Source organism: Alligator sinensis, unplaced genomic scaffold (assembly GCF_000455745.1).
Source record: "Alligator sinensis unplaced genomic scaffold, ASM45574v1 scaffold1139_1, whole genome shotgun sequence".
Classification (NCBI taxonomy): domain Eukaryota; kingdom Metazoa; phylum Chordata; order Crocodylia; family Alligatoridae; genus Alligator; species Alligator sinensis.
In genome coordinates, this window is record NW_005842413.1 from 300,168 (window position 1) to 323,827 (window position 23,660).

The window sequence follows — 23,660 nt, forward strand, 5'->3', positions numbered from 1 at the left end:
AGGGTCCAGCACCTGTGCTGGTTCCAGCAGTCTTACCTGGTGTTGTAGGGCCTTTGAACACGCCACAAAATTGGTCTTTAAAGAGGCTTAAATGCCCTTCTTCACTGCTTTAATGGTGTTGCTGTTTGCACGTTTGGCAGCTTTAAAGGTTTGGTTTCTAGCAAGATAAAACACCTCTGAGGTGTTTTAGTTTGTTAACGAACAAAGTGCAACAGTGCATGGGGTACTGAAAGCCATTGCGCTTGGGGCTTGGTGAGCCCCACGCAGCTCAGGGGCTATGGGACCCAGCAGCAACCCATGCAGGCAGGCTTCACTGAAGGAAAAAAGCAGCAAGCCTGATTTTTATTTTCCTCCCCGGAGCCTGCCAGCCTGAGCTGTGCAGCGGCCTGGTGCTTCCTTCCACAGCTGCAGCACCCCCCGGGACCACCTGGGTTGGGTGCTAGTGGACAGGTGCCACCTGGGGGGCCCCCGCACAGCTCAGGGACCGCTTGGCCTGCTGGCAGCTCGCCCCCCCACTGTCGAAGAGGCAGGTAAGGATCAGGCCCCCCACCCTTGTGTACATGCCAGAGGGGTTTAGTTAGGTTTAATTCTCTCTAAATAGAAGTGGTGTTTTTAAAAAACCCACTGTTTCAATTTAGGGAGAACTAACCCAAATTAAACCCCTGTGGCGTGTACAAGCAGCCCTAGAGGAATGCTGGAGCAGCAGGGGCAGCACAGAGGCCTAGCTGGCAGCCAGAACATTGCTCTGGACAACCTAGGTTCTGGTTGTGCCGGTGCAAGCTTGTTTCATGTGTGTTGCACTGCTTTTTACTCCAGCACTTTTTTTTTTTTTGCTACCACGAAATCCTGGTAGCAAATTTTGCTGGCATTGTTTAAATGTTCACCGTGTGTGATTTGTGAAGCCACAAAGAGGTTTGTGGTGCCACAAACTGCACGCTCTTGCTCATCTGGACGCAGCCTAAGGTTGCAAAGCCACATGTTTACAAAATGCCAAAATGTAGTTTGACTGTGCAACTGCAATTTGGCCTCCTGTGCATGTAAGTTATGATAAAATCTTTAACTATGCTGTCATAAGCAAAGTTCCCCACTGTACCTCATCCCCCCAAGGACCTTCTACTTAATTGATTTTAATGTGGATAAAGCAAGCAATAATGTCCCCTAACACCATTCTGGGAAATAACTAAACTCTGAAATTAAAAAAAAGTCAACCAGAGGAACTGAAAAATTCTGCCTGAACAAACTGTTTGGCAAATGTACATGCAACTGAATATAGGGTATTAGTATAGGATGTGCTTGACAGCTGTAACAACAGTGCTACAAATCCCAGCAGAACAGATGAGATAAAATTACACTGCTTGTGTACATGAACTGCTCCTCATCAGATAATGGAGGTTTGTCCACTCTAAGGGGACAGGAGTAAGCCCTTAGTGTTATGCTTTAAAAGTATCTTTTGCCTATTATCTCGTGAAAGGACAAGTGTAGAACTAATGCTCAAACTGAAATAAGTTCTAGTACAAACCAACTGAAGAGCAGAGGGAAGGACAGGGGAGCTAGCCAGAAAAATGTTTTCTATTGAAAACAAATGAAAAAAGCAACTTTTGAAACATCAAAATACATTTTTGTTTGTATTCCCATTAGAAATCAATCCTTACCTTTACAGAAAATATAACAGCTCCTTTAGGTGTGAAGGAATTAAACAGAGCTAGTAGGTCTTTAGCCTTTATCCTATCCCAGTCCATGTTGCAAACTGCTAATCTACTGGTAATCTACATTGAGAAATAAAGCAAAATATATTAATTGCAACTGGACGTTGGTAGTTGATTCCTTAGTACAAACACTCAATTGCACAGTGATCATTCTTTGGCAACACTGAAGTGAATGACAAAGCAAAGGGAAGACCTACAAATACAACCTCCCACAGTACTGGCTCTACTATTTATGATACAAGCAATATCTCATAGTTGACATTCATCTTTCACTTTCATAAAAATTCACCCAGCTTTATAAGCCATTTTATTTTATATTTCAATAAAACAGGGCTATGATGAAATATGCTTTTATTACCTTGTTTGTACTATTCTCTAACCTCTGTTATAGATTTCTTTTCCTAATGTGCAATTTTACATTTCAGTTAAACTTTCTAAAATAACTTAAAAAAAATATTTTTCTAAATTTCATTGACTTGCAACTGCAAATTTTGATGGGATAGCCAGGTTAAAATATTTCAGATTTCTTGCGTTGTAGAAGTTCAACATTTAAAAATAGGGTCTACCAATAGACTTCCTTGGCCGATACCAACAGCCAACGATTAACCAACCATATTGGTCACTGCCAATCCCATAACCAATACTCAGTAATAATGCAAGGCATTTTAAACTACTGACATAAATACACCCTTTTTTTTGGTGTGCTCCAGCAGCCTCCTGTGTCTCATGTATCAGGGTTCCTGTGCTTAAAATTGGTGGCGGGGGCACTTGAACTAAAGCTTGTTCGACGACCTTTAGTTCAAGCCCCCCCACTGCCATTTTTAAGCATGGGGACAGTGACATGTAAGATGCTGCAGCACTTTAAATAGAGTGGCTGTGGTAGCCACTCTAAATCAAGTGCGGCCCCTCCCACCTCTGGAATATGTAAAAGTGCCCAGGGCCCACGCCAGTTGCAGCAGGTGGAGCTGGCCTAGCAATGCCTGCAACTGGCTGTGCGGAGCCCTTCAGCTCCTGCTCTTCTGCATGATGTCCCTGAACTCCAGCTTGTAGGCAGGGCCTGAGCCTGCCCAGCAGGGTGGAGGCAGAAGGTATGACCCTTCTTCATTGACCAGGGCTGTGTGGTCTCTGGTCAAGGCTCCCCACTCTCCTCCCTCTGCTCGGGGAAGGGCCACAGGACCATTCCAGGCCTGGAGAAGCCAGGCCATTACTCCCTAGCAGCCAGGTCCCAGACTCCAGTGGGGGGAAAGGCGCCTTTCTCCTCCTGGTACTGCTGTTGCCAGGGGCATGGCAAACCCCTCTGCTTGACAGGGGAGGCTGAATGGACCTGGCCCTGGAAAAGGCAGGAACTAGGTGGGCTGAGAGGCTAGGGGAGGACCCTGCTGCACACAGCAGGGGGAAGCAGCTGCCCCAGCCCCTGCCAGGCTCTGCCCCCAGCCCCTGGGACATGGGCCCCCAAGCACTGAGGGCTGAGTCACACCAGGACAGGCAGCTCCACATGCCCCAGTCATGTCTCTGCAGCACTTGCCACCTCCTATAACTCCCACCCTGGCCCCAGCCAACAGTCCACGCTGTGCCAGCATCCAGGACACTACCAGTTGCTGTGCTCTGCTCCAGCCTAGTCTTGCCCTGAAGGTGAGGGGATTGGGTGGGGATGGAGAATGGCTCAGGCCCCTGCACCTGGATTGGGCCCTCCACACTCATGGTCACCATGGCTTGTGGGAGTGAACCCAGGTCCTGCCAGCTAGGGAGAACCCAGGTGTCCAGGGCCCCGGCCAGAAAGTATAATTACTAGTAAACATTGGTTACAATGGCCAAAAAAGCCAATAATGTCATTTCCATTTTATAAGTGTCTATCAAAAATCTAACTGATATAGTGATGTACCTCCCTTTAAAAGGCAGTGTCAACTACAATTGTGGCCTCATTGCAAATATGGTTTGCATATTAAAAAAAAAAAAAAAAAAAGTTTATGCCCTCTCTGAAAAGATGTTCATGAAGCCGTAAACTTACATTTAAAATTCTCTTTTAAGCTGAAAAATTTCTTAGTGGATAAAAAAAAAATCTTAGCAGAAGAGAAGAAACCTGATTTTCTACTATTAGGAAATTAAAACAGCTGTTTTAACAATTCAAAGATATATGAAAACCAGGAACACGTAAGTAAACCTAACTGACCTAAAAAGTTTAAAAATAATAATTAAAAAAAAATCAAATTTTATATCATGATTTTTATCCACATTATATATGGTAGATGCAGTGTCAGAGCAGGCAAACAGAAGACAGGCCACATCAAAAGTAATCTACATGAAGTGCAACTGTGGAAAGAAACAAGCCGTTCCAATGGATGGCTCAGCAAACACATTGTTTCTCTACATAGTAGCAGTCAAAGCAAATGATTTAGATAATAAATAAAGAATTCAACAGAGCTGATGCAGTAGGGTTCATCTGATGCCAATTGCTGTGATAAAGGATGGCAATACTAAGAATGGCTGCATGGTAGGAAACATGTCCATGACTCAGACTTAAAAAAAAAAAAGAGACACACAGAAGGTTACCAGTAACACTGCAATTGCACATCCATAATCTGTTTTTGAATGCAAGATTTATTTTAGAACGTGTCAGAACATAGACTATTTTTGCTTGCAATGCCCTCTCCCGGTCACTTTAATTGAAAATAAATGAAGGGTTAGTATGAGATCCCAAGAGAACTCTAAAATCAGTCACATAAGAAGTCTCTTTGGTCTGAGCTGTACTAACTCTGCAAGCAGTGTATATAAAATTATTCTGGAAGTTGAGCTGTTTTACTCAGAGGCCAATTTTAAAATAATGAAAATCTATGATAACCAAGAACAGTGAAAATAATCACCCTTAAAATCATTTCTGAAAAGTTCCAATCTTACCTGATATCAATTACTAATGGTGTGGCTAGGATAACATGAAAGAAAATTAAACAAATAATTATCACAGAATCATAGGAAAATAGGGCTGGAAGGGACCTCAACACATTATCTAGTCCAATCTCCTGCTCAAGGCTGAATCACTACTGACTGTTTAGTCAGATTTCATCAGTCAAGTGTTTGTCTAATAACATTAGCCAGGGGAGCACCGATAAAGATTTTTGGGGCTGATACCGATAGCCAGTTTTTAAGGAGGCATATCAGCTGTTACTGATCCAATTTCCAATACACAGTTCTTCAGCTTGAAAAGCTATATCCAACTGGTAAGTCTGGTATGGTAGAAGGTGTGTGTGTGTGGGGGGAGGTCCCAAGACATGCAGATCAAGGCCCCTGCAGCATGAACAATGCATGCCTCCTGAGGTGGGGGGGGGCGGCTCATGGCAATCACACGCAGACAGCAGCAGCGGAAGCAGCAGCAAGCAGGGACCACCTGCCACCACTGTCCGCACAGGTGGCAGCAGTGAGCAAGGACTGCCCGCCACTGCATCAGCAGCAATGGGGGGAGCAGCGACCACCTGCAGAAGCCGGTGGCAGCCAATCTCAGGGGGCACTCATGTCCCCCTATGCCCCCCACCTATGCCCTGCAGTGAGGGAGGGAATGGGGCTGGCACTGACCAGCCAGGGCAGGGCGCAGGACAGAGCTGCAAGCAGCTCACTCGGGGAGCGGGGCATGTGACCCCCAGATCTGCACAGTGGGCTGGGACGCAGGACAGAGGCACAGCTCATCAGAGGTGCACAGGAAGGGCAAGGGGGGTGGCTCCCGCCACTGTTCCCACCACTTGTCTGGGTGGGCATGGGTGAGGAAGGAAGGCCCTGGATCTGCCCAGCTAAGAAGAGCTCAACCTGCCCTGCCTTGCGCAGATCCAGGGGCGCATTTCCCCTTCCCCACCCCCCAACGCCTTCCTAGACAAGTGGTGGAAGCTATGGTGGGAGCCACCAGATGAGCACCAGACAAGCTGCGTGCAGCGGCAGGAGCAATGGTGTCCCCCCACCCACATCCTGCACCCACTCCAGCTGGGTAGCCCCTGCCCTAGCCCCACACCCTCCCTCACCACAGGGACCTTGATCTGCCCCCGCCCGACTTACCAGCTGCATGCAGTTCTCCAAGCTGCCAGGCTCTGCTCCTCGTTGCCCAAGTACTGCGCTGCAGCTGCGCACACCATGCATTTATCGGACAAATTAATCGGCCACATTGGGCTGTATTTCCAATACAGAAAATTGTCTTTGCATCGGACCAATGCATCAGTTCACCTCTAACATTAGCCTTTACTTATTTGTTTGCTCATTTGGTCAATAACTGCATAATCACTGCATTTTGTTTAATGAGAAGGAAAGAAAGCATTAGGACAATTTTATTCAAGGTCCTTTTTTAGAGATCGTTTCACGGATTTACTAATAAAGAGAAGGGCTGCTATGAAACAAAAAGCTGTTCTGTAAATCTCTGGCACAGAGTTCCTTTGTACGACCCTGCTATTAACGTTTATTCCAAAATGTTACCTCATTTCCACGAGGAGCATCCTTATCCAACTCCCGCCAGGCATGCTCAAGCTCTGGTTCCTTTGGCAAAAACTCCGTTAAGTCATCCTCTTCTTCATCATCAGAACTAGTCTCAACATTTCCTTTCCCTCTAGCCAGATCAGGCCCACCGTCACTTTCATCATCTTCTTCCGAATCACTGTAATCTTCCTCTCCTGCTTCTACCTCATCTTCCACCTCCTCCACTTCCCCCATTTCATCATCTTCCAACTCTTCCTCCTCCTCTCCCATCTCCTCTACATCTTCTGACTCCTCTTCCTCTCCTATTTCAACGTCTTCAGAATCTGTGAAACTGAAACTTTCTTCACTTTTAAGAACTTCATTTTCTTTTCTTTGCACTGTTTATTTCATAAGCAAAAAATACACACCAGGTTTAATTTTCTATCAAGTGCATATATGCAACCCCACACACAGCTTTACACATTGAATTACTTGTTCTCTGTTCCATGAACTTTACAGTCTACCTTGCATAGACACATGACCCAACAGAAGAATATATTAGGCAAAAGAGCAAAAAGAATACCAAACAGTAATGCCATTATAGGGGGGAATGACAGATTTCAATACTCTAATCAATTAAATTTGACTAAAGATATTATACTGTAAAGGAACAAGAGAGTTACACTGAAATGGACTGTAGAACATTGTACTAAAATAGCAAGAGATATATTGCTATCTGTCCATAACTATAAAAGAAATATCTGGGCTGTTTTAAAGTCCCATTGCTTCAAATTAGCTCAAACAATGAGCACGCATCTCTCCTTCTGAAGAACTGCTCCAATTTTATCTTGCATTATTAAGAAGCATTATTAGTGTTAAGACTTTGTCCCCCTAACTTAACCCATTCGTTTCCCCTTCTGCCCGATGCAATCGCTCCATGCATCATATCATATACACACATATAACAAAGTTTCTTGCAACAGAAATCCAGTTATTCTCTACATAAATATAATTCTCTGTATAATACCTAGGCTGTGCTACCTTGTTAGAGTCTGCAGTAACAATAAGCTTTCAGTCCAGAAGGCTTTTCCCCACCAACGTTCTAGAAATAGAACACATCTTTCTTATCTAAGACAGATCTGCAACTTACCTCAGAGGGCAAACTTAAATCATTTTGAACATTTATTTTATGAGTCTCAATAGCAAGACACTTTTAAATAAGAAAAAATAATTCAAATATAGGACAGAAAATATACTGTAAAGGTCAAGTCCTGAAATAACATTACAACAATCTTTATAGTGCTGGTAATGAAAAAACAGTCTAGGAAAAAAAATCTAGTTCACTGCCCTTTATGATAATAATTATGCTTTCCCTCTTATGAAATTTTAATCCTTTTTAATCCAATGAAATACCATTCTATATTAGCTTTCTTTTAAAACAGCATTCCTCTCACAAAGCTTAATCTTCCAAACATAGACACCTAGGATTAAGTGTGTTGAAGTGTTTGCAGAATCAGGCCTCATACTTCTTCCCAATTTCTTTGGAAAATGTAAGGACATATACTTCATTGCCATACTCTTTCAAATGTTTTAACCTATGTGAAACACTGGTATTATTGGCCTCATTTAAAATTCAAGTCTTTCACAAAATGAAACTGCACCCAAATCTTATTAAGGAATGAAAAAATCTGTCACTTATTTAGATGATCAGTCTTACAGCGTTTTATTTAGCAGTGCATCTCCCTTTAATCTCACTAACCTGATCCAGTATTTTTTCCCTCTGTGGAACATGTTGCCTTGGGAACCATCATTGATTGAGCACTTTTTGCTTTTGAAGTCTTTGTTTTGCTTTGAGATGAAATATCTTTTTGTTTATTCATTGCTTGCAATACAGGTTCTTTACTATCCTGCATAGGATCAGTTACTACGCTGATTTTCTTACAGTCTTTTTTTAACGTGGATGTACATAAGCTTATGATTCTTTTCTGTGCTTTATTCTGTATGTCACCGAATTCTGACACAGCTTGACACCTTTGGTCTGTTTCTTGTTTAAATATTTTTCTTTCTTCCTTTGGAACATTGTTGACAAGCAACTTCCCAGAGTCCTTATTTCCTTTAGATTTTGACTTTTTCTTCATTTCCTTTTCAGAAATGACTTTATTGTCAGACTCTGATAGCTCAGAATCAGAATCTGAAAGTTCATAAAAGCGTTTGAGATCCTCTGTAGAGCTGTGATTAACAGGGCGGCCTCTTTTATCGACAGTGTATTTTAACTTGAATTTTTTGTCATGAAACATAGCCCGGAATCGTTTGTCAATCTTGATTTTACGCTCTTTATCTGGCATTTCCCAAAATCTAGGGTCCTTCGTGATGTGGCTAAAGCGCTCATCCCTCATGAGTTCTTGCTTGGATGCCATTTTTAGTGCTCTTGAATCAAAGCTTCAGCCACCTAGAACATAAAAAACCAGATTTAAGTGTGACCTTTTTGTTAATAAAGTGATTAATATAAATGTTAAAAATGCATATCCCATAAAGATAAATTATACAGAAGTTAACAGAAAGGAAACAGTGTGCAGCATTTTCTTGCTAATATTTTTTCAGTTGGCAGAAAGGAAAGGGAAGCTAAAAAGGAAACCTACTTCCTAAGACCACAACTTGAATTCCAAACAATAAGGAAAAACGAGTAAGAAAAAAGTTACTAAAAAAAAAAAAACCCCACAAAAAACCTGCCACCGTGATTTTGGGGTGAGCGGAGGTGAAAATGCCCTCTCAGTCTCACCATGGCCTATCCTACTCTTCGTTATTTGGGACACTGGCTGGACCAGGGAGCCTGGGATCAGTGGGGTTTGATACCGGACTAGATATCAAATTGAGATATTGTTAAATTACAAGTTCCTAATTTCTCCTAGCATTACTTTCCTTTTTTTCCTGAAAACCCAAACACGATGCTGGAAAATAGTGCACACTTATTTTCTTCTTTTGCTGTTTAGCTTTGAGTTTATAACTTTTAAAGGCAAAAGTGAGGGGGGGTTAGTACTTTCATAAAGATAAGGAGGATAAAGGAAGTGCTCATCAGCACATTTTAAGAAAATGTGTACTGTGAGATTCATGAAGTGAACAAATACCATCCTGATCTATAGGCTTCTCCAAGGCATTTCACACAGCGAGGGTAGACCCTTCCCCAACGTAATTATACCCAACTTTGGGTCTTATTCAAGTTTTAAAATTACTCAAGTCATTCTTATTTGAGCATGACTTTTAGCAAGCAGTGTCAAGTTTTGGGGTGTCATTTAGGGAGCTGTTGTATCATGTACTACCATATTAATCTAAATCTGAGATGAGGCTATTTCCCCCAGTCAGCATCAGTGGGAAACAATGCAAGTCTTGAATTCAAAGTATCAGCCCAGGGCAGGTAGTAGTTCAGCTCTAGCTTTGGCTCGAGGCCGAAGATAGAACTGAGCCGCTTCTTACCCAGGTCAGGGTGGCTCATGTAGTGGGGGCAGGGGGCTCGCAAAGGGGAAAGCACAGGGGAGACCATGCATCCTCCCCGGCTCGCTTGCTGTCACCTGTGACTCCAGTCCTGATCCAGCACTCCTGTCTTGCTCCCCTGGACTGGAGCCAGTGCCGACTGCCCGAGCCAGAGAAATGCAAAAGGTAAGCAGCAGTGGGTGTAAGCAGCAAGGGAAGCAGTCACTGGGGGTGAAGGGGCAGGAGAAGGAGGAAGGGGCAGGGGTGCAGCTCCTCACCTTAGCTTTTCCTGTCATAGCTGTGTGGAGAATGGACTTCAGATGACCTTCTAATAATTAGATTCTATAATTTTCCAGATATAGAAACTAATTATTGGGGCAGGGGGTCATCTTAAATTGAAAGTCATCTTGCATTTGGGTACATATAACATTCTATTTTACTATTTTGGAGGGGTTTTATGCCTTAACTAATTTTTATTGCAAGCTGCCCTGAGCCTTTTGTGATTGGGTGGGGTGGGGGGGCAGAAGGCCTGCACAGAAACCAAACAAACAGGTAAGCACTAAGCTGTGGACTTACACAAGAAACCAACTGACTCCTGGAAGGAAGGGCAGGGGGATGTACTTGAAGCCTGACAGCACTTGAGGTCAACACATGCAAAAGTCCTCACAGTACAATACACCTGGCAGCAGTACAAAACCAAAAGCAAGTGAGCAGCTGTGGTTTTCAGCAAAAACAGTATGACTATGTGCAGTACCAGAGTCAAGAAGTTATTATTATTATTTAATAATATTAACTAGTAATCATATTACCAGTATATTAAGGCTGTGCAAAGCTTCAGTCCCCGATTCGATTCCACAGAGATTCGGCCCAGTTCGGTGGCCGAACCAAACCAGAGGACCCTTTAATCTCTCTGAATCGAATCAGAACTCTCCGAATCGATTTGGAAAGATTCAGACAGACACAGCTTTAAATGTTTTTTCTACATACCTCTAGGTAGCAGGCAGCTTGTGAATGCTGTGATACTGGGGCGCATGGAGCGTCCCACAGGAGCATGCAGGGCTCCCCAGTGCACTCAGTAGCAGACCCAGCAGTGGACCAGAAGCAGTTCTGGTCCACTTTCGGGTCTGCCACGGAGCATGCCCCCCCACACCTCCCTGGCTCAGCGACTGGTGCCTCCTGGGTCTAGGGGGGGGAGGGGGCACCTGGGGCCCCCCGCAGCCAATTGCGGAGCCAGGCAGTGCAGGGGAGCCCCCTAGCGTGCTGCCCAGCAGACAGATTCACTGCTGAGCACGTGGAAGGGCCCCCTACGCTCCTGTGGGATGCTCCGTCCACCCCAGCATCGCAGCATTCACGAGCCATACTGGTACCTCGAGGTACGTAGAAAAAACATTTAAAGCTGTGTCTATGTCTGATTGCTGATTCTCCAAATCAGTATCAAATCTTCAGATTAGGATTTGGCCGAATCGATTCAGGGACAGTGATCCAAATCAAATCACTGTCTCCGATTTGGGCCAAATCCAGATCGAATAGGGCCCTCTTCACACACTCCTACAGCATATTATCAACAGTTATTACTGTTACTGATGCGACTAGTAATGATAATAATATAGCTTTTTTAGAGACCAGAAATCTGTCAGTTAAAAAGAAACACGACTAATGGCCACACGACAAATGACTAACCTTCAAGCCAAATACATATGTATCTACACGTGTGTATACAGGCAGGTACCTGTACACATCTCTCTATGCAGGCATCGAAATGCACCTGCGCGCACACACATACCTGCGTTTACAAGTGTTTCAATAGTGAACAGCTATACACGTGAATGCATTTGCTAGTGCGGGAGTACACACACACGCACGCGCCCATTTAATACGCTTGCAGCAGCACGTTACATACACACGAGTTCAACTCCAGTGGTAACTCCACCCCCGGCCCCGCTCTCCAGGCCTGGGGAAGTTCCCGCCACCAGCAGGGACACCGCCCGCCAGAAGGCAAGGGGCGAGCACCCTCCACCCGCGCCACCAGCACAGCTGCAGGCCCCGAGGAGCATGGGGGGGGCCGAGGGGTGCGCGTGCCTCCCTCCCCGAACCGCTCACCTGCACCCCTGCGTCACGCGGGCACTACTCCCCACTTCCCCAACTTCCGGCGCACTACGGCGGACTGAGTAGGACAAAACAAATCGCGCTCTATTTTTTTTTTTTTTCCCCTAACGCATGCGCACAACGCGCAGCGCGGCGCCCTCTGCCCACCTTCCGCCGGAAGCCAGGGGGTGGCTTCGGCGCATGTGCGTGAGCGCGCTGTGGACTGCTTTGTGTGTGCTGCCATGGTGGCCGGCGTAGTGCTCCGCGCTGCTGTCCCGCGCCTCCTGCGGGCCGACTTGCGCTGCTGGCGCCGCCGCTTGTGGGCGCCGTCCGGGGAGGCGGCAGTAGGGGCCGCCTCGTCCTCCGGGGCGAGAGGCTCGAGGTGCGCCCATTGTTCGGGGCTGAGCGGCCGTTGGGGGTTCTGCGCCTCTCCCCTACTCCCTCCCCCGCCCCGCCAGGAGCCGTTGGGCTGAAGGACGCACGAGCCCCACACCCCGCCTGCTCCCACCAGTCGGGGAAGGGGCAGCAGCGCGGGACACCCTGGCAGCCAATCGCCTGTGGGGCCACAGGGGTTTCCTAGGATCCCCAGTGTCCCGTAATCCACTGCTCGAGGGACCCCCAGTATCTCTCATGTCCTCACTCCTTCCCCAAAGAGAATGTGGCCAACTCTCTGCAAACTGATGTGCTGTAAAATAGTCGGGGACACTCTCTTTAGGGAGGAAGTGGGGGATTAAGGGATACTGGAGGTCCTAGGGGACCCCCTCTGCCCACCCTGTAGCCTTATAGGTAGTGCCATAAACTCCCCTGAGTTGGGTAGGGGTTTGTGGGGGAAGCGCTGGTTCTTCTTTTGCCACAACCTGCATGCTTCCTGTCCCCCAGCATAAATATTATGCCTGCCTGCTGTGGTCTTTGCTCCTGGGCAAGCAGCTGAGGCTCCTGCTGCATGTTACATGTATCACACAGTTCGCAGGTGAATCCCGCAATGAATTCAGACCTGCCACAGTGGGCAAAGTAATGGTCGCACGATTCACTGGCGATTCATGCAATAAATTTAGATCTGCAACGTAGAAAGCAATTATCACACCATAAAAATGACATTCCAGCTTTAAAAAAGAGCCCGTCAGCTAAAAAGTTAGCACATGAAAATATGTAACAACTTCATGGCTCGTTTCTATTCAGCTTAATTTGAAGGTGTGGCAGGGTGCTGAGAGGGAGTGTGATCCCTGCTGCAGGGAAGTGCTGCCTTGTATAGATGTGTTTGTAATTTATGTGGAGTAACAAGTTTTAAGGAATTAACTAAATTCTGGGAGGTTGGTGCGGTAAGGAAAGGTTAAATATCTACTATATAATGCTAGGGCTTCTGTGGTATTCATAGATCAGTGACTGGTCAATCCTCAATTTTACTAGTAGAAGACCTTGCAGCTGTAGGAATGGCTTTCTAGCTTGACCAGCCATTATCAAATTGAAAACACATCAACATTCAGTTTCTTTCATGAAATATGCCCAGGATTGCTAGAAAAGAAAAAAGAAAAGGCAGAGCAGAGAAAGCAAGGCACCTGATAAATTTATTTAGCTCTTTGTAACAGGCTCAGGTAAAACCGAGTATTTAATCACATGGTTCTCTTGCCTCAGCTCTTTCCCCTTTCCACTTGGGTTTTTCACTGCAACAGCTTAGCAACTCCAAATATTGTTCCTATGCCATAGCTGCATGCGGCAGCTGCATCCTATGCCATAGTTGCATCTACTTTGGGTACTTTGGCAGCACAAAACCAAGAGCAAGTAGCTTTGGTTTTCAGCAGAAAGATGTCAGTAACAGGAACAGATGCAACTGTTAAGACTTTATTGAGCTTTGAAGAGCAAAGTAAGCCTTGGTCATTTCTCAAGTGCTGCTGTATAGGGAACGTAGCATTATAGTTTCAGGTGGAGAACTGCTTATAGCGGTATGAGTGTGTTTGATGTCTACATGGCCACTGCCAATAGTACTGCACAAATAGGGGGCCTAGGTTACTCCAAAAAAAGGGAAATGCATGCCAGGAACAAATAAAAGGTTTTCCTGGTACAAGACAAGTTAAGTGTAACTATGAACCAGGCTGTGCATTTCATTTGTATGGCTAGCCAGTGTAGTGTAGACCAGGCCCAAGAATCTGAATGAATCTACCCTGTACCTACGACTGAGATGAGAACCTCCTGTTCTCAGGAAGAACTCAGGTGGGTAACTTAGATGGTTCATCCCCATTTATAGGTGCTAAATAAACTCCTTTAATTCTCCAGGTTGGTGGCCGAGTAGCAGACCGTGTGTTTGATGTAGCCAGGTAAGTTAATCGTATGAAAACTGTATTCTAGAGTTTATGGTTATTCTCTGCTATAATTACTCAGTTAAAAGCATGAGTTAGACGTGCAATAGTTATCCCTTCTTTGAGTCACCCAGCTAACTTTTTGGCACGTTACTGCGCATTTCTCCCCTCTTCTGTGGAAAGGCCTCAATTTGGGGAAGGTGGATATACTTTAGTATTCTGGAGAAATAGTGAAACTGGCTATAGATAAAATCCTGTATCATGTATAATAAGAAATACTTGTTCCCTACAGGTATAAATCAGTGGTGTTAAACTCATCTGGCCCTGTGGGCCAGATAATAGCATGCGGCGGGGCCCATGAAGATGATGCCTCTGCCCACCCCAAGCCCCCATGCTAGATCCATCGCATGAGGTGCTTGTTTCAGATGAGCTAGGACTGTCCCACATGTCGCAGCTGTGCGGAGTTGGTTCTGGGTATTTGCCACACACAGCACCCTTGCCACTTGGTTTGGGCTCTTCGTCACATGCGTCTCCTGCCCTGAAGCAGCTTGGTGGGGTGGAGAAGGGGTGCTAGGTGCAGTATGTGCCCCGGGCCCTGTGCATGGGGATGGGCTGGCATGTGCCTCAGACTATGTGTAGGTCCACTCCAGACCCAGGGACAGCACTGTATTGTGTTGTATGTCTATGTTGCATTTCTGTAGTATTAACTCACTTTGGAAGCCAGTGCTCCCTAGAAGCTTTAGAAGACAAAACATTTTACATATTTTCTGTAGTGTGTGTGTGCGCGCGCGCGCGCGTGTGTGTGTGGATATTTTTATTTCCTACAAATGTTTTGGCTAGAGAAGTGTGAAAAGTTTTAAGTGAATTTCTACCTCTTGAAAATTAAAGTGGTCACTGATAATCCTGGAGTTCAATTAGTCAGATGCCATTAAAGGATATATGAGTAAATGTGTGCTGAAGGAGAGTGACTGAAGAACTTGACATAGTAAATATGCTAATCTAAATTTATGTTGAATAGGAAGAGTTATTGAACATTAAGGATTTTTTTTAAATAAAGCAGTTCAAATTTAATTTGGATATTAATTCTTTCAGAGCATTCCCACTTGCTTTGGATGTTGGCTGTGGAAAAGGCTACATAGCCCAGTATTTAAACAAGGTACTATGCTTTGGTAATATCTAAAATATAGTGCAGTTTGTACCCTTATACAGTTGTTAATATCTAAAATATATTTAAATGAGATAAGTCTCTTATCTATGGCTTAGATTGTTTTGTTCAAAATGACTAGCCTTGAAGTTCTCAGGCTCCAAGTGTGAAGAGATAAGCAGATAAGGCTCAGGTTTTCCCTCTTTGGTGGCTCCCCAATGCTGTCTAGGTTGGTTTATAAAAAACAATATCAAATATTTGATCAATTCTTTTTTATTTTAGGGAACGGTTCTAAAACTTGTGCAAGTAGATATTGCAGAGAATGCATTGGTAAGTTGTCATCTGACCTTTTTGCTTGTCATGCTGTAATGCCCCAGTGCTGTGGAGCAAAAGAAATAAGTCTGAAACTTTGTGTTCATTCTAACCTGACTTAGAAAACTCCTATGGAAACTGAAATCCCCACTGTCAGTATTGTAGCTGATGAAGAATTCCTTCCGTTCAGAGAAAACACATTTGAGCTTGTTGTTAGCAGTTTAAGGTTTGTATAAATCACGTAACTAAGTTTATTTTTAAAAAATCGGATAGCATTCTTCCCCAACTGCTAGACAAATGGCTTCATATAGGCCAAGGCTTTTTCCTCAGTATTGCTTATTATTATTGTTCAGTAAATCATTATGTAATTAAAGTATTTTGCTGTTAGTTTTTGTGGAATGTGACAATTAACTTTTTCTTAAGGATAAATATAAATGCGCAAGTAGTTTCCTGCCCTCTGAGTAGTATCCGAGCAGTCCATTTTCTAGCTGTAAAAAATGAAAAAAAAGAAAATAAAAAAGCCTTCTACAGTTTTGTATATAAACATAATTTTCATAACTTTTAACTTGTTTTGGGGGGAAAGTTGATAGTTGTTTCCTTTGTCCTCTAAAATATCTGTTATGGCAGTAGTCACTTGCCTTTCCCAAATTTTATTTACTGCTAATAAATACTAATAGTACTAAGTCCTAATAAAATTGACACACTTTATTTCAGCTTGCATTGGGTGAATGACCTTCCTAGAGCTTTTAGAGAGGTAAGAAATTGTTTGTGATGCATATAAAAAGAACTCTACCTTGGTTTCAATATATAATTTTGCATATGGGAGTTGCATGCATAGATAAGTTGCATTGAAATGACTCTTGTCATATCCTGGACGTCTAAGCAACAAAATGAGAGAAATGGATAAACACATGGCTCTCTTCAGTTCCTGAGGCTAGGTGCAACACTCGTGGGTTTTGACTAACTTAATTTCTGGACATCTAAGGTGTCCACAGGGAGCATGTGTATATATATTCTGGCTGCTACTGTATGTGCTCAGTCTCCACAACTATGTAGTCGCACAGGTGAATATAGAGCTACATGCCCAGGTATAGAATGCCAGCCTGTGTGTAAGTGACTCTTTTGGGCTTTGATAAGCAGAAAAGAGTAGAATGCCATGAAGTCAAGTTTGTTTCAACAAATTCCCACAAGACAAAATATTTTAGAGGTTCAGGTTGGAGTATTTCATGAGCATTTTTTAATATCCACTTTTCTGTTTTACTGTGCAATATTAATGTTTTTCTAGAGCTACCCTATCATGATGTTCACATAAATAATAAAATGGAAAACTGCAAAATTTTTCACAATGAAAATCTTAAGAATCCAGTTTTGAAAGGAACTTTGAAATGATATGTTTGTTTTCAAAATTTATTTTTACCAAATGAAATGTCACAATTTAACATAAAACAAAAATTTCAGATGTTGATTAACTGTAATCTTGATTTTACTAACTCCATGCTTTGGGACCAACATCCTTAAGTTGGTGCAGCTATCCATATACTGATACTTGTCACATTTGTCTGCTGAAATCTCAACATTTTCATGGAATGAGAGGTTTAATAACCAGATCAAATACTCTTTCCACTTCCCTTACATGTAACTTGGATCACTTGTACATTTTATTTAAACTCTTATTTATGTCAGATTCAAGCTTCAGATTCAAGCTGAAGAAATGTATTTTAACTTAGTTATATAAACAACATACACTTATGCTTATAGCATTGCATGCTTATAGCATGGTATAATATATTTGAGAGCCTTTTTACTTCTGGGCCTTAAGTTGGAATTTAGTGACTAAGCTTAGTGCAGTCAACTTATCAGGTAGCAACTTGGCTCTTAACTTTTTAAAGAAGGCCAACTTTGCTGTCCTGACTTCTTAAAATTCAGAACATTCTTAATATGTCTCTGGTGCTTTCATCTGTAAAGTATGATAAAAATACAAGCAATCATCCTGCTATAACTTATAATTAGAAGCAGATAGCTCAGGATCTAATCGGGGTTTTCTGTTCACATAAAATATTGAGTCTTACGTTTGCTTGGACCTGCATTGACTTTTTATCTGATTTCTAACTATACATAATGTGTTCCTTGGGAGTCACAAATCTAAAGAGGAGGCCTTGTCAGTAACAGCGGATCCAAAAGGCTTAGTAGATGCTACACATATAAATACAGTCTGTTTTCCCCTCAGAAGGCCAGATGTATTAGAGTCTAGCATGCATGCACTATCATGTTTCAAAAAACAAAATACAGTATCATTACCTGAAAATGGACAGTTACACTTACTTTTTTTGCCTTTTGAACTTGCCTTTTGAAAATCTTTTGGTGTTGTATTGCCACCTGAAACATTGTTTGGTATTTTCTAAACTTCATCTTATTTTATTCTGCTGTTTCGAGCGCTTTGGAAACAAATTGTGTTGACTCATTAACAGTGTGTAGCATATCCTGGAGAAATGTGATTCTGGGTATTACTGATCAGTGGTGAGTTCAAATGGTGAAGATTAGATTACAGTATCATCTTTACTTAGTTTTGAGTAAGCAGGTTAATACATTGCTTGTATAAAATAAAGATCTAAAACTAGAACTCCAAATGGAAACAGAATATCCATCTTTTAAAGTTCTTTTGCTTTTGCCTACCTCCTCACTAGTCAAATTAGGATTAAATGAGATGCTTGATTTAATTGAGTCACTCTTTTCTAACTAGACAAAATGTTTTAAGAATTCATTGACAAATGTTTTTAAAATTCAGACCTTGAATACTAAGCAGACCTTGTGTGTTACAGATTCATCAAGTCCTTAAACCGGATGGAGTATTTATTGGTGCCATGTTTGGAGGAGACACTCTGTATGAGCTTCGTTGCTCTCTGCAACTAGCAGAACTAGAAAGAGAGGGAGGATTTTCTCCACATGTCTCCCCCTTCACTGCTGTCTCTGACTTGGGACATCTGCTTGGAAGAGCTGGCTTTAACACTCTGACTGTGGTAATTTATCTCCATGAGGAATGTAGCAATTGTGAAAATCAAAGTTGCTCTATAAAAAAAAAAAAAAAAAGACAAGTTTTGTTATATAGTAGGAGACTAATAGAGCATATAGGCTGGGCATGGCATACCTTCATGGTGCAGACAGTTTGATTTTTAGCAAAGATACATTTTCTTTGTGGGAACCAATTTGGAAAAATACTGGTTTAGTAACTTCTCACTGTCATATCAATGGTTTAAGAAAGTGTTGTGGAGAAGATGCTACTGGTTCTGATTTGAGGATGAGCGATCAACTTTTACTTATGTGGAAGTCTAGCTTGACTAAACTGGAGAGATGTCAAAGCTAGGGAACAGAAATGGAAGAGGAGGGATTACAAGCTCCACAGGCCAAAGAGGTGCAAAGACTGGCAGTAATATGCATCAGAGAGTGACATAAATACCAAACTGATGCCACAGTGGCAAGTGCAAGCTAAAAGTGTACATAGAACATGTAAACATCATATATCTGTGTTGGTCACCTTGAAATTAAGTCTTTAAAGTGCTTTCATGCTCTTTAAAAAATTTAATGCTTATGTTTACACAGAAAAGTTGCTTATCTGATTTACCTCTAAGAATGCTAGATATGGTTTTCCTATAAGCTGTCCCACATTCATGTCCCAAATATATTTAAAAAAAAAAACCCCAAAAAACCCTAATCCAAAAAAAAGTTCTATTTCCATAGTACCTAGGTAGATATGTTACATCTGTTACTTGTTCATGTCAGGACTGTTAAATTGTAATGTTAGAAGCATGGGATACAAATGTACTTAGTTTTAAATTTGAGTACAGTAGATACTGGAATAGTCTATACATGTATTCGCATAGATATTTAAAATTTGATGCATGAAAATAGATGTGCAGGATGTGGAGGTGGTTTTAGCTTGCTAGTTAAAAATGTGTTGGTGCTGAACTGGCTGCCTATTCATTCCTTTTTAGATGTGAATCGGTTAGTTGGCTCTCTAAAGTCCTGTCAACATGACAGTTTGAGACTGACAGAGGAAGTTAAGTGGGTTAAGTTCTAGCTAGCAGTTCCAGTGAGGAGCACTTTTCAGGCCACAATGTGGGCAGGTTTTACTGTAAGTAATTCTTGTAAATATTTCTCTAAGTAGAGCATCTAGGGCACATCCAGTTGAATGCAGCTGTGCAGCATGGGGTGCCGCAGATATGTCTGACGCTCCATTCCACATGTTCAGATGTTCTCCATGCTGTAGTCAAGCAGTGTAGAGGGTTTTTTTGACCCCTGGACCCAATGGGGGAAAAAAAAAGTGGAGTAGCACATGCACGTGCAGCGCACGCCACTCAAAAGTGGAGCTGGGCCGGCCGGAGCCGCACTGCAGCAGCCAGCCAGGTTCTGTGCGGCAGAATTGCCACTGCTGCAGCCCTAGGAGGCCCCCAGAGCCCCAGGTAAGGCTGCTGAGGCCATCCCAGTGCTGGTCCCAGTCTCCCCTATTGCCCCCAGGGTAACTTGCCACATACCAAAGTGCACATAACAGAGGCGTTCCCTGGGGATAAGCAGCAGTGGCTCAAGGTGCACCACTGCTAGTTCTCCCTGGGGAACCAAACATCCACATGTGTGGACGCAGCCCTACATGGCCTTTTCACCCTGGGGCAGATGGCAGTCTGGGCCTGGCAGCAGGGCCAAGAAACTGCCTGCCTGATTGGTTCCCCGTGATTTAATGTTTCATTGTATTGGGTGAGTGTTGACCACAGGTTAAGACTATCATTTTATAACTGTTTGTTACAAGTGTGGCTGACTAAAGCTGAGGAGAGGGTGCTGTCATATAACTCCCCATGCTGCCGCTGGTCTGCTTCTTGCAGGGAGCGCTGCTGGTCCCAGCTCCCCCACCCCCTCTCCGGTTCTTGATGGGGCTTGCAGGGAGCGGCGCTGGCCTTGGCTCCCCTACCCTTTGTCTGGTCTTCGTCGCAGCATTGAAATCAGGGCAGCACTCCCCTACTCTTGGAGCACTCTGACTGGCTGTTTCTGTCAGACAGTCAGGGTGAATAAAGCATTGCGGACAGACAGACTTAGGCTTTTATAATATTAGAATTGTTTAGAAAAGAAAACTGTATTTTGCTGTAGATACACTTCAAAAACTAAGCTTTTGAATTTTTTTAGGATACTGATGAAATTCAAGTAAATTATCCAGGGATATTTGAGCTCATGGAAGACTTGCAAGGCAAGTATTTCTTTCCCTCCAAGAAAACCTAGTGTGTTTCTCAATCTTGATTTCTCAGCAATGCAGTATAATGAGGTATGCTTGGCAGAGCATAGGTGGTGCCTTTTTCCTTAACTGCAGACAAAGTTTTCTGTAAAAGTTCTGCTATCATGGGAGAGTTCTGAAATATTTTTCTAGGAGAAATTACTCATTCTGATCTTGAAACACCTACGTTTTTATATTTGATTAATACATATTCAGTTAAACCACCATTGTACAATTATGTCTGTTTTCCCCACAGAAATTTCACTTTGCTGCTTCCCCTCTCTGGCTTTTGAGTTTGTGTTTCCCCTGAGGAAGCATTACCTTTTTTCAGAGCTCTGCAGGGCCAGGGGATTACCTTCTCCCTGTGGAGTCTGTGCTGGGAAGCAAAAGCCAAAATCCTGTTATCTCAGCATGCTATGAATTTTCCCTTCTCTTTAATGCTCTTCCTGCAGGCAGCTGGGTCAGCTCTCTCTCTTTCTGCTGAGTAGCCCCTAGCACCTGTGTATGGGCAGTGTAATGTACACATATGCACGAGGGTAAAGCAGACAGATTTCACATGTCCTCTCCTAAGAGAGTGCCTCAGCCGGGAGATTCCAGGAGCTGGAACTTTCCTAGGGAAGCCAGGAGAGTTCATTTTGAGAGAGTAACTAGTATTAAGCACAGATCTGTCATTTCATCAGGTACACTAATTGTGATTCATATGCAGTCTTGTAGATGCCTTTGTTTTTGGAGAAGTACAGGGCATGCTTTTGCTGCTGATCAACGGCTTCTGTCTGTTTTCATTAAAATGATTTCTCCCAGAACCCTTCACAGCTGCAGAAGGGCACCCTTTATAATGATTGAGCATTGCACAAGCTTATATTTAAAACATTTTTTATCTTCTGTTGGTAAAAACCCATTTCTAATTAACTTAGTTTTTAATGTGGTAATTATTCAGGAATATCAGTATTGCTTCAGTGTAGTCACTTCATGCTTCTGATATTTTTATCATAAATTTAATAGAAGGAAGGACTTTGGGATCAGTATTCCACATGGAGAGTAAATTAATTTAGCAAACTACCAAATTTACGTGTGTAAAGACTTAAGACCATTACTTGTCTGGATATAATTTCCACCAAGATGTTAAAGTGAAATAACTTCCAACAGTATAAGGCATACCCTGCAGGGTAGAAAGTAGGTGTTTCCCTGAATCAAATCTCTGTATGCTGTAACTTTCTCTCGTGAGATCTGGGGAATTTTATATCTGTTTTGGATTAATATAAAGTTCTGTGCACTGAAATTTAAAACTCATGGTATATGCTATATCTTCTTTTTTTTAAAGCTGAAACCTATTTTTAGGTATGGGGGAGAGTAACTGCTCTTGGAATAGAAAACCTCTGCTTCACAGAGAAACTATGTTGGCAGCGGCAGCAATATATCAAGGTAAAAACAAACGTTCAGTAGTTAACTTAGCCTGGATGGGTCTATGAACATCTCTTTCCATGTTTTTTGATCTTTCTCAGGGCTGCATTGTTTTACTATCTTTCTTGAACACAAGTAAAACAAATTGTTTTTAGGGGCTTACAGTTACAAGACTTGAATTACATGGACGTTTTGCATGGTTTGGAATACTGTCTTTTGTTTTCTCTACACTTGTACAATTAAAACACAAAAGATTTCCTGTATTTTGTAATTCTGTAAAAGAGTTTTTTCCAGCAACAAACATCAAGTTGAACATTTCATATTCAATTCTTGCATAATTTGTAATACTTTCTCTTTTTTAACAGAAATGTATGGAAATAATGATGGCTCCATACCTGCCACATTTCAGGTCTATTACATGATAGGCTGGAAATTCCATGTATCACAGGTAACATGAAACTGAACTTTTATGCTGTGATACCCCCCCCCCCTTCCCCCTCTTATTTCTTATGTGTCATTTGATAGCAGCTTCTGGTTTTAGACAACTGAGTGACTCTTTGAATTGTTTTGAACATAAGTCTTTACCCCAGTTTCTTTTCTTTCAGGCAAGGCCAGCCCAGAGAGGTTCTTCAACAGTGTCACTTGGAGATCTGGCAAAAATAAATTTTTCAGGGGGGAAAAATTAGCCAGTCATCAAAAGGTGACTTGTGTTGGACCTTTTACAAAATATTGCATTGTAAAATAGACTCTACAGTTGTCAGTGTCTACTGTTATTTCATTTTGAAGAGGTCATAAATTAACTACACTCAAGGCACTCAACATTTTTAATTCCTATGCTGCATCTTCATCCAGATAACATCATGTTTATTAAAGTTTCTGTCAAAACATTTTATCAATACATTAACTGAAAGGAGAATCTCTGCTTTTTTGTAGACATTAATTATAAAACTTTCTCTACATTTGTAAGCATTTAGGATTGTCCCAAAGAGAATAACATTTTGTAAGCATTTGTACATGCTCAAGATACATGAAGAGATGTATGTAGTTGTTAACAAGTCTTTCAATTGGAAAAATAAGGGGAGAGAAAGTCACCAAAAAGATTCTACTTCAGAATTAGTTTGGATCTAATTTCCTGTGCATCTCAGTCTGCAGGTAGAAGCATTGCCAGCAATTGTTGAAAGTCTCATGTATGGCCTGTATCTGAAAGGAAGTGAAGAAGAGAATGTAGCTCCTGAAGAGAGAGTGCCTGCCTGAGAGATCCTGCTTAAAATCCTCTACAATTAAACGCTATTTATTTAAGATCCTGTTTGTTTTCTTGCATCATTGGTCTCAAGAACAAATGGGAGCAGGCTGCACCACTGCAGAAAAGTACTAGTCCAGTGAAATTGCCAGTGTAATATTTCATGTGATGATTTGAGCAGAGTTGGATCTGAGAAGCATGGCAGTGCTATTACCCTGCACCCCTACTCGTGTTCCGACGTGCTAAAAACAAATTCTTAACAAAAAGGTCAGGATAAGATGCAGTCTGAACCCAAATGCTGCTCCAGGACAGGGAAAACATCAAGATA

At 42.6% G+C, this 23,660-nt stretch overlaps 2 protein-coding genes across 6 annotated transcripts in view; one reads left to right on the top strand and one right to left on the bottom strand.

Moving 5' to 3' along the window:
• ESF1 (ESF1 nucleolar pre-rRNA processing protein homolog) overlaps positions 1-11,801 on the bottom strand; it is a 71,623-nt gene extending 59,822 nt beyond the window's left edge. The window contains exons 1-4 of one of the 5 annotated variants that reach the window (XM_006030034.3): positions 11,703-11,801; positions 7,894-8,583; positions 6,156-6,532; positions 1,653-1,766 (exon numbers count right to left, since the gene is read on the bottom strand). In XM_006030034.3, coding sequence (XP_006030096.1) covers positions 1,653-1,766; positions 6,156-6,532; positions 7,894-8,551 — 1,149 coding nt within the window. In that variant the 5' untranslated portion in view covers positions 8,552-8,583; positions 11,703-11,801. Of the gene's footprint in view, positions 1-1,652; positions 1,767-6,155; positions 6,533-7,893; positions 8,584-10,178; positions 10,264-11,385; positions 11,457-11,502; positions 11,678-11,702 lie in introns of those variants that run through there. The other 4 variants (XM_025211559.1, XM_006030035.3, XM_006030036.3 and 1 more) reach the window with 4 other exon arrangements.
• Positions 11,802-13,975: 2,174 nt separating this feature from the next.
• On the top strand, positions 13,976-23,592 carry NDUFAF5 (NADH:ubiquinone oxidoreductase complex assembly factor 5). The gene is made up of 11 exons (XM_025211561.1): positions 13,976-13,999; positions 15,074-15,137; positions 15,408-15,455; positions 15,560-15,663; positions 16,152-16,191; positions 18,257-18,454; positions 20,607-20,667; positions 22,030-22,113; positions 22,458-22,540; positions 22,698-22,792; positions 23,238-23,592. The coding sequence occupies exons 4-10, from the start codon at positions 15,569-15,571 to the stop codon at positions 22,776-22,778; spliced, it is 642 nt and encodes a 213-aa protein (XP_025067346.1). The 5' UTR covers positions 13,976-13,999; positions 15,074-15,137; positions 15,408-15,455; positions 15,560-15,568; the 3' UTR covers positions 22,779-22,792; positions 23,238-23,592.
• Positions 23,593-23,660: the final 68 nt, after the last annotated feature.

Bases quoted from the DNA above. Each gene is read 5' to 3' on its own strand.
- NDUFAF5 (XM_025211561.1), top strand. From the start codon at position 15,569: ATGGAAACTGAAATCCCCACTGTCAGTATTGTAGCTGATGAAGAATTC. The intron at 16,192-18,256 runs GTAAGAAATTGT...TGTGTGTTACAG, and splicing joins TTCCTAGAGCTTTTAGAGAG to ATTCATCAAGTCCTTAAACC. The intron at 22,541-22,697 runs GTAACATGAAAC...CTTTTCTTTCAG, and splicing joins GGAAATTCCATGTATCACAG to GCAAGGCCAGCCCAGAGAGG.